The sequence below is a fragment of the Xyrauchen texanus genome, chromosome 43 (genome assembly GCF_025860055.1).
Source record: "Xyrauchen texanus isolate HMW12.3.18 chromosome 43, RBS_HiC_50CHRs, whole genome shotgun sequence".
Lineage (NCBI taxonomy): Eukaryota > Metazoa > Chordata > Actinopteri > Cypriniformes > Catostomidae > Xyrauchen > Xyrauchen texanus.
The window spans coordinates 31680377-31691564 of NC_068318.1; the positions used below are offsets into that span (position 1 = coordinate 31680377).

Here is an 11188-nt window from a genome sequence, read left to right on the forward strand (position 1 = left end):
CAGGTGGCACCAACTGTACTATTGCCCCCCGTATGTGAATGCGAACAGAGGCTGTGCGGCATGAGATACTGGTACACTGAAAAAGGCAGAACCCAAGTTGATTACAGTCAAATGAGTGTGATCTGCAGGTATTTAATTTATAGTTGTACACACATCAGGCACCACCGGTGAAAGTGGAATGATTAAATCATTAATCTTGAGTTAGATGCCAAGTGCCATTGGCCTTCTTTCATAATTAACTGGAGTGTTATATGGAGAGTTTATAATACCTTTACACAGACATTGTTGTATTATGGGACCTATACCTTCCTCCTTTTCCTTGGATAGTGGGTATTGTTTTGCAGTATACCGACATGTCAGAGCGGAGTTTTGCAATCATTGAGGCCTGCCTCGTCTTTGTTGGCGGCCCATAGTGCCTGGTCGACATTTGGCAGTTCTGTATTTGATGCTGAGGATTCAGCAGACGTGAAACTGTAGACATCACCACAACATCCTGTATACACAGACTGGGAATATACTGATGGGAACAGCAATTGGAGAGAGTTAGAGTCAAATGTTATCTTAGCCCCAATTTTATGCACCAGATCACGACCTAATAAACAGAATGGAGATTCTGGTAAAATTAATATCTTGTCTATATGCTGCCATACTCTGCAGCAATGTGAGGAGGTCTTTAAAAAGTGTCATTGTCTCCCCATGCCTAGTCTATGTGGGTCCTTTAAAGTCTTTATCTGACCCAGTTCTTCCTTCCTCTATTTGTGGCTGATCAAATTTTGTATCCAACAAAGGCACTTTATCAATTAATATCAATTCAGTTATTTCTGGAGGTAAGGTTTTGGACAGTATGAATCTATAATCACGTCCAGTCAATTGACTGTGTGGTAAGTTTCTTTAAAACATTCACGTATTGTAGAAGATACTTAACTGGGTCGGGTAATTTCTTTATTTTTTTATTTTTTTTGCTAGTGCCTCTTTATGAGGTATTTTACCTCCTTTCTGTGTATCTCACAGAGCAAACACTCCCTTTCCAGGGGCCCACTGATGCAGAGAAACCCTTTCCAATTTAAATTTTTCGATGTGCATTTGTTCAAAATGGAGTGATCAGCTCCCTTTCTGCAGCTTTGGCAGAACATTAACCTTCCCTTTCTTTTTAGGGAGTCCAACAAATGCACGCAATATACGCTTAAGAGATACCTCAACAAACAGGTCAACATAAGTTTGTCAAAAAATTGACCTTACCTGTTTGTGAGGTATCCCGGACGAGCCCCCAAACTGGTCGAGATCTCCAATTCCGTGCCTAGTGAAGCGCAGTCATGAGTCTGAGTCTCTGTAGACTTCGCGAAGGAAATAGAAAGAATGACACACACACACACAATCGGTCTGTATTCAATCTATTCAATGTTTATTGGAGCAGGCAAGTCATTTACATTTTCATGAGACAATAAACAGCCAATGGGAAAGCGGTAACAAGGTCTAGGGTCAAGGGGGAGAAAATGGGTGTAGAGGCCATATACAGATGTTCCAGCCGTGATTACATTACGGTTGACTTTGTGGACGGGTGTGACCTTAATCAGATCACAGAAATAAGTATGCAGAACATGATAAAGAGGAAAAGGAAAACGGTCAGCAGTTGCTAAATATATTGACTCACTATCGTGTTCACTGCAGCCTGCATCTGGGGTCAACTGAACACACATGGAAGGCCAGAAACACATACACCGAGCAGAACAGCATGTACAATTTCATATTTCTCACAGAAATAATATGGTAAAAGAGTTTGTGTAAATTGTTTAAAATAGTGCATGTCGAAAAATATTCTTATTTAAAATGGATTAATCAGAAAAGACGAATACATTTTATATTTTCAAACTACAATGAGTGCATTTGTTGTGCTTCGGTGGATTGTGGCAATTGTGTCCCGTCCTCAGAGAAAGCTCTTTCAAAAATATGTCTTAGAGAAAGCTTAAGCTTCTCCTTAAAATTCTGCCCCAAGAAAACATACAGAACCGGGTTCAGACAGCTGTTGAAATACGCCAAAGAGATGACCAATGGAACAAGTCTCTCAGCCACACTGTCACTTTCTGTAACACCATTTTTTCGGATCAAAATGACAATGTGGTACGGCAGCCAGCACAGAAAAAATGCCACAATAACAGCCGTCATGATGCGAAACGCTCGTCCAGTGTGAAAATGACTCCGGCCTAACTTTCGGGCAATGATTCCATAACATGTCGTGATGCAAATGAGAGGTATCAAAAAAACAAACACAAACCTGATGATACGTAACATGCCAAATGTTTCAGAGTTATTATCATTAAAAAGTAGGCAGTACATTGTTTCATTTACTGTTTCAGTTTCTCTAAATATAATAAAGGGCACACTGAGAGCTATAGCCAGGATCCAGGCCACTACACAGGACAGTCGCGCAAGCAACAGACTGCGATGATTTTTAGCCCAAACTGGTGTGATCACCTGGGTAAACCGATCCAGACTAATCAAGCACAAGATGAAGACACTGGCAAACATGTTGACAAACATTAAAAGGGGGAGAATCTTGCACATGGCAGATCCAAATGGCCAGCGATTGTCTAGAAGAACGTCTGCCGCCCTGAACGGTATGGAAAAGCAGCACAGGAGATCTGCAATCGCCAGATTGAGAAACCAAATCGTATTAACGGTCCTCTTCATCTTCATTCCAGCAATGTGCACAACAAAGACATTCCCTGGAACTCCGAGGAGAAACGTCATGCAGAAGAAGAACAGAGAAATCACTTTAATAGGATTTTCCATATTTTCATATTCCTTCCCCATCGCTGTGATTGAGCTGATGCTGTCTGAAGTGTCCCGTTTATCCTGTTAACATCACATATCATATTTAAAGTCATGGGTGAGACAAGATTTTTTTTTATAGCTGACACCACCTTTAAAATACCTGATCAAAGCATTTGTAAATGTTTTAATTGATTACACATGTGCAACCAAATAAATGTTCATTTCAAGTAAAAAAAAAGTGCTTTAAAATCACAAAATTATATTTATCTATCTATATATATCTTTTACTTATGAAGTATGAACTTTTAAACACAACCTGTAGTCATTTACATCTTGTATTTTCCATGCACCATACCTTCATTTATTTTTAAAATAAGAGGATATCAAATATAGTCGTTTACTTTGTTTACTTACCTCGTTGGCCGCTCAAGTGATACTGATCTTCTAAATATCCTCGACCATAAATTCTGGATTTAAAAAGAAACAAAAGTTGTGGTCACAGAATGATGTCAATTGCAGTCTGTATAACCAGAATGGGGAAGTTTATACTATCACAACCATAGAGGGAGTCATTTCAGTTTAACAGTATTATGTTGAACAGACAATTTCTGTGTGAGAAAATTACATGAAATGATGGTAACAATAAATGCACCCGTATTGTAAAGTAAGCATTAATTTAATGCTTAACTAATGAAAGATAATATTGAGTTAATGTATGACTCATGATTAACTAAGCCATTCATTAATGATTGCCAAATCAGCAATTAATAAAGAGTCTGATTAATATATTATGTTATATATGAATTGCTATTAATTAAATGTGTCATCGTGGATTAATTCCCTAACTACTTATTATATGAACTAATAGTCTTTATTAATGTGTTAGTTACCACAATGAGTCGAACCAGTGTGTTTGAACTTCCGCCCAATACGGGTGCACTCATATGCATTAATACATGATTAATTACTGCATTATTACTGCAAATTCATGTGTTAATTACAACAATTACTTAATGATGAGTTAATAGACATGTGCCTCAACAAATAAAGTCATAACATAATCATGTCTTTGCAAACCATTAGTTAATGATTCATTAACACAAATGCTGATACAGCCAAAGTTCTGCCTAAAAAGTCATGACTTGAGAACTGATTTATCATTAATGACCATCATTGGACTTTTTTTAAGCGGTTTATTTAACATCAGTTTCCAAAAACATTGCCTCACTTAAGTTAAAAAAAAACAGGTATGCAGAGATAAAAAAAGAGATATTGAGGCACATGATTATTAACTCATCATTAAGTAATTGTTGTAATTTACACATGAATTTGCAGTAATAATGCAGTAATTAATCATGTATTAATGCATATTAGTGCACCCGTATTGGGCGGAAGTTCAAACACACAGCTTCGACTCATTGTGGTAATAAACACATTAATTAAGACTATTAGTTCATATAATAAGTTGTTTGGGAATTAATCCACGATGACACATTTAATTAATAGCAATTCATATATGACTTAATATATTAATCAGACACATATTAATTGCTGATTTGGCAATCATTAATGAATGGCTTAGTTAATCATGAGTCATACATTAACTCAATATTATCTTTCATTAGTTAAGCATTAATTAATGCTTAATTAACGCACCCGTATTGTAAAGTGCTACCGAAATGATCAATAATTAGAATAATCCAATTATCCAAAGTGACTTACAGTAAAAATGTGAATACTAGCAGGGACAGAACTTAAAGTCATTTTAAGAATACATTTCCAACTAAAATCTAAAAACACAGAAAGGAATAAAAAAATAAATGCTAGCCTTTATTTTGATACATTTAGTTTTTATGTAAATGTGCCTATTTGCTAATACAGCATAGAGATGTTGAACACAATGATCAGAACAGAAGTTATTGTGGTTTTTGTTGAGATGTTTAGAAAAATATTAACTCTATATAGGCACAATAAAAATTGTCATCGTTGTTTACACAAACGGCACCTGTTTTACATGAGTATTTAGAGCATGCCGATAAGAGACTATGCAAATATTACAATGACAGCATCCCTGTTATATCTTAACATTCTAATAATGAAAGACAAAGGGACGTTTTGGTAAATGTAATCTTAAATTTCATAAGTAGTTAGCGGTACAACAGGGCTAAAGTGGCGAAGAGATTTGTTATGAATCATTTTCAGAGTGGGCTCGAGTGATCCAATCAAAATGGAGATTTATTTGTTTATACAATTACTGCGATGTGATGACAAATGTGCAGAATGGGATGCGATATCACTTGCTATGGGAGTGACTGAGAATTTGGCATTCTGGTCAGCTAGGAACTTGGGTCTTTTAGTCGGCTTTCCTGCATGTAAAACCTCTGTAAATAATCCAGAATGCAGTGAAACCACAAAAATGTTCCCATGATGAGAACTGATTATTTTGATGTGATGAAAACGAGTAACATGTCTTACCTCTAAGTTTGCAGCTGTCCGTATTTCCTTCAAAAAAAGTCAGCAAAATCTCAAAAATGGTTCTAGTCTCACATACAAACACAATTCCATGACAACTAAGTTTTCAATACTTTTGTTTAGTAGCTGAACCCTTCGGTCTCTTTAAACAGTCTGATTCTAGAGAGACTCGATTAGCACAATGAAACATTCTATTGACTGAAAACACTCTTTATTAATTAGTCATTTTGAATGTTGAATGATCATAAAACAATCAGGATTCTAATTGATACTTTATTCTTATATACATCATTCACCCTGTGTGCATTCACGTTTTCACATGATAATACAGTAAAAGCTGAATATATGCAAACATCTGCATTATATGAAAGAATTTTGGGCAGAATCTCCATTTTTAATGATATATTTTTAAAACGTCACCATAGAGACCATGTAACATCATCAGTGAAAACACTACTAATAAACATTATATGAAAATTATTTTTCACATTAATGACCAAATTCCAAAATCCACCAAAATGAAAAGCAGAGGAGTGGACCAGACATACTTCCTAGCATTGAAAAGCGCTGGACTAAGCCAAGTTTCATCATGTTTCACTTTTGAACAGAAATAATATGGTAAAAGAGTTTGTGTAAATTGTTTAAAATAGTAAAATAATACAAAAATATTCTTATTTAAAATGGATTAATCAGAAAAGAAGAATAAATGTGTTATTTTCAAACAACAATGAGTGCATTTATTGTGCTTCGGTGGATTGTGGTATTTGTGTCCCGTCCTCAGAGAAAGCTCTTTCCAAAATACGTCTTAGAGAAAGCTTAAACTTCTCCTTAAAATCCTGCCCCATGAAAACATACAGAACCGGGTTCAGACAGCTGTTGAAATACGCCAAAGAGATGACCAATGGAACAAGTCTCTCAGCCACACTGCCACTTCCTTTAACACCATTCGTTCGAGTCAAAATGACAATGTGGTACGGCAGCCAGCACAGAAAAAATGCCACAATAACAGCCATCATGATGCGAAACGCTCGTCCAGTGTGAAAATGACTCCTGCCTAACTTTCGGGCAATGATTCCATAACATGTTGTGATGCAAATGAGAGGTATCAAAAAAACAAACACAAACCTGATGATACGTAACATGCCAAATGTTTCAGAGTTATTATCATTAAAAAGTAGGCAGTACATTGTTTCATTTACTGTTTGAGTTTCTCTAAATATAATAAAGAGCACACTGAGAACTATAGCCAGGATCCAGGCCGCTACACAGGACAGTCGCGCAAGCAACAGACTGCGATGATTTTTAGCCCAAACTGGTGTGATCACCTGGGTAAACCGATCCAGACTAATCAAGCACAAGATGAAGACACTGCCAAACATGTTGACAAACATTAAAAGGGGGAGAATCTTGCACATGGCAGATCCAAATGGCCAGCGATTGTCTAGAAGAACGTCTGCCGCCCTGAACGGTATGGAAAAGCAGCACAGGAGATCTGCAATCGCCAGATTGAGAAACCAAATCGTATTAACGGTCCTCTTCATCTTCATTCCAGCAATGTGCACAACAAAGACATTCCCTGGAACTCCGAGGAGAAACGTCATGCAGAAGAAGAACAGAGAAATCACTTTAATAGGATTTTCCAAATATTCATATTCCTTCCCCATCGCTGTGATTGAGCTGATGCTGTCTGAAGTGTCCCGTTTATCCTGTTAACATCACATATAGTCAATGTTATATCATGAATCATATTTAAAGTCATGGGTGAGACAAAATTTTTTTTTATAGTTGACACCACCTTTAAAATACCTGATCAAAGCATTTGTAGATGTTTTAATTGATTAAACATGTGCAACCAAATAAATGTTCATTTCAAGTAAAAAAGTGCTTTAAAATCACAAAATTATATTTATATATATCATTAACTTATGAAGTATGAACTTTTAAACACAACCTGTAGTCATTTACATCTTGTATTTTCCATGCACCATACCTTCATTTATTTTTAAAATAAGAGGATTTTAAATATAGTCGTTTAATTTGTTTACTTACCTCGTTGGCCGCTCAAGTGATACTGATCTTCTAAATATCCTCGACCATAAATTCTGGATCCCTTTAAAAAGAAACAACAGTTGCGGTCACAGGATGACATCAACCCTTTCCTGAAAAGTAAATGTCAATTGCAGTCTGTATAACCAGAATGGGGAAGTTTATACTATCACAGCAATAGTGGGAGTCATTTCAGTTTAACAGTATTATGTTGAACAAACAATTTCTGTGTGAGAAAATTACATGAAATGATGGTAACACTTTACAATACGGGTGCGTTAATTAAGCATTAATTAATGCTTAACTAATGAAAGATAATATTGAGTTAATGTATGACTCATGATTAACTAAGCCATTCATTAATGATTGCCAAATCAGCAATTAATAAAGAGTCTGTCTGATTAATATATTAAGTCATATATGATTTGCTATTAATTAAATGTGTCATCGTGGATTAATTCCCTAACAACTTATTATATGAACTAATAGTCTTTATTAATGTGTTAATTACCACAATGAGTCGAACCAGTGTGTTTGAACTTCCGCCCAATACGGGTGCACTAATATGCATTAATACATGATTAATTACTGCATTATTACTGCAAATTCATGTGTTAATTACAACAATTACTGAATGATGAGTTAATAGACATGTGCCTCAACAAATAAAGTCATAACATAACAATGTCTTTACAAATCATTAGTTAATGATTCATTAACACAAATGCTGATACACCCAAAGTTCTGCCTAAAAAGTCATGACTTGAGAACTGATTTATCATTAATGACCATCATTGGACTTATTGTATTAATGCATATGAGTGCACCCGTATTGGGCGGTAGTTCAAATACATGGCTTCGGCTCATTGTGGTAATAAACACATTAACACTATTAGTTAATATAATAAGTTGTTAGGGAATTAATCCACGATGACACATTTAATTAATAGCAATTCATATATGACTTAATATATTAATCAGACTCTTTATTAATTGCTGATTTGGCAATCATTAATGAATGGCTTAGTTAATCATGAGTCATACATTAACTCAATATTATCTTTCATTAGTTAAGCATTAATTAATGCTTATTAATGCACCCGTATTGTAAAATAAAAAATTAAATGCTAGCCTTTATTTTGATACATTTTGTTTTTATGTAAATGTGCCTATTTGCTAATACAGCATAGAGATATTGAACACAATGATCAGAACAGAAGTTATTGTGGTTTTTGTTGAGATGTTTAGAAAAATATTAACTATATAGGGACAATAAACATTGTCATCATTGTTTAATTAATTTAATTTCCTTTATTTTTCCAGGAAGGTCCCATTGAGATTAAAAGAAATCTCTTCCTCCAGGGAGTCCTGGCCAAGATGGCCACACTACAAAATTACACACAAACACACAACATATATAAAACATTCCAGAAAGTCAGAGCACAACATTCATCATAAATCAAGTAAAACAACAACATGATTCAATCATTGTATACTGTAGTAAATTTTTAAATACATTCAAAGGAGGAATTGTTTCTAGAGGGACAGTAGCTTGAAATTCATTCCACAGCCATGGGGCATAGTAGGAGAAAGATGATTTTCCATGCTCTGAATGTACCCTAGGTACTACTAATTTAATCCCATTAGATGATCTAGTGCTGTAGTTCTTTCTACATAAACATAGAAGACTAGTAATGTAATTTGGAAACATACCCATCAATGTCTTTACAATAAATACTAACATATGGGATTTCCTTCTTTGATATAAAGAGGACCAACCCAAATAGTTGTACAACAAACAATGATGCGTACGTGAACAAGAATTTGTTATAAAACGCAGTGCAGCATGATAAACGCCATCCAGCCTTTTCAAAAGATATGTAGAAGCATGCATGTAAACAACATCACCATAGTCTAAAATAGGTAAAATAGTACTCTGTATTATTCTCTTTCTAGCTGTAAAGGAAAAACATTTTTGGCGTTGTTTACACAAACATTGTTTACACAAACGGCACCTGTTTTACATGAGTATTTAGAGCATGCCGATAAGAGACTATGCAAATATTACAATGACAGCATCCCTGTTATATCTTAACATTCTAACAATGAAAGACAAAGGGAAGTTTTGGTAAATGTAATCTTAAATTTCATAAGTAGTTAGCGGTACAACAGGGCTAAAGTGGCGAAGAGATTTGTTATGAATCATTTTCAGAGTGGGCTCGAGTGATCCAATCAAAATGGAGATTTATTTGTTTATACAATTACTGCGATATGATGACAAATGTGCATAATGGGATGCGATATCACTTGCTATGGGAGTGACTGAGAATTTGGCATTCTGGTCAGCTAGGATCTTGGGTCTTTTAGTCGGCTTTCCTGCATGTACAACCTCTGTAAATAATCCAGAATGCAGTGAAACCACAAAAATGTTCCCATGATGAGAACTGATTATTTTGATGTGATGAAAATGAGTAACATGTCTTACCTCTAAGATTGCAGCCGTTCTGCGGCAGGGCGGAGGGCGGGGCCGGGTCGTGATCCTTCACACCCGGTCCCATATTAGACTAATAAAGCCTTCAAGAGGGATAAAGGTCGACTGCAGAGGATCGTGCGGAGGAGAGAGATAGTTTACGGACATGTCCGTCATATGTGTGTGTTTGTCTTTTAAGTTTTTTATTAAACCATTATTTATGTTGAAAAGCCGGTTCTCGCCTCCTCCTTTCCCTTGAACTACTTTACATTGGTGCCAAAACCCAGGAAGGAGGAGGGATGGCCGTCGTAGAGCCCTCGACACTGCTGTCCACCCGTGGAGCGCCGCTACCATCTGCCGGGTGACAGATTAGCCCGACCGCCCGGACGTGGGGAATGGCCGTCGTCCGCGGGACTGGATTCCCCGACCGCATGGAGCGATGGAGCCGCTGCCAGGGGCGGAGGAGTGCCCTGCCGTCCTCCCAGAAACGCGGAGGGGTCGAGGGAAGACCGCCGTCCGTGAGGGGAGGAGGAAGTAACACCCCGATCGCCTGGAGCGGTAGGGCCACTGCCAGGGGCAGAGGAATGTCCCCATGTGCCTCAAGAAAAGCGGAGGGGCATTCTGTCCGCTGGTGGTCGGAGGTTTGACTCCGGTTCGCCCGGGGAGGAGCGGCTGTCGTCCGGCGAAGAGTGTGGAGGAGTGCTCGAGGACCACGCGACGGCACATCAGAGAACCGGTGAGTGAGCTTTTTCTCTCTCTCCTCTCTCTCTCTCTCTTTCGTGTTGGCCTTTTCCCTCGCCTATTTTTATTTTTTTTCCCTCCTGTCTCCTCCCAGGTCCTCCCAGGTCGCGGATGACCCGACGGGGCGCAAAGCACGCCCCTCCCCAGGGAAAGAGGGGGGTGGGTGTAGGTCATGCCGGTGGCACCACAGCCTGAGGTAACTGTGGGAGGAGTGTGGAGTGGAGGGGGGCAGGGCCATGATAGAATGTCGCACGCCCGGTCCCCAATCGGGCGCGCGAGGGATAAAGGTGACGATGGTTCGAGAGAGAGAGAATTACGGGCATGTCCGTCATGTGTGTGTTTATGTTTGTGCTTAATTATAATATTATTTATATTGACAAGCCGGTTCTCGCCTCCTCCTTGCCCATCTTAACCCCCTTACACGTCCATTTTTCCTTCATAAAAGTCAGCAAAGTCTCAAAAATGGTTCTAGTCTCACATACAAACACAATTCCATGACAACTAAGTTTTCAATACTTTTGTTTAGTAGCTGAACCCTTCGGTCTCTTTAAACAGCCTGATTCTAGAGAGACTCGATTAGCACAATGAAACATTCTATTGACTGAAAACACTCTTTATTAATTAGTCATTTTGAATGTTGAATGATCATAAAACAATCAGGATTCTAATTGATACTTTATTCTTCTA

At 37.5% G+C, this 11188-nt stretch overlaps 1 protein-coding gene across 1 annotated transcript; it reads right to left on the reverse strand.

Annotated features, from left to right (window-relative positions):
- Nucleotides 1-1869: 1869 nt before the first annotated feature.
- Nucleotides 1870-3213, reverse strand: LOC127635600 (C3a anaphylatoxin chemotactic receptor-like). The gene is made up of 2 exons (XM_052115741.1): nt 3187-3213; nt 1870-2853 (listed from the first exon to the last, which is right to left on the reverse strand). Exon 2 carries the CDS (start codon nt 2809-2811, stop codon nt 1870-1872), a length of 942 nt encoding a protein of 313 aa, XP_051971701.1. The 5' UTR covers nt 2812-2853; nt 3187-3213.
- Between the last annotated feature and the right edge of the window lie 7975 nt (nt 3214-11188).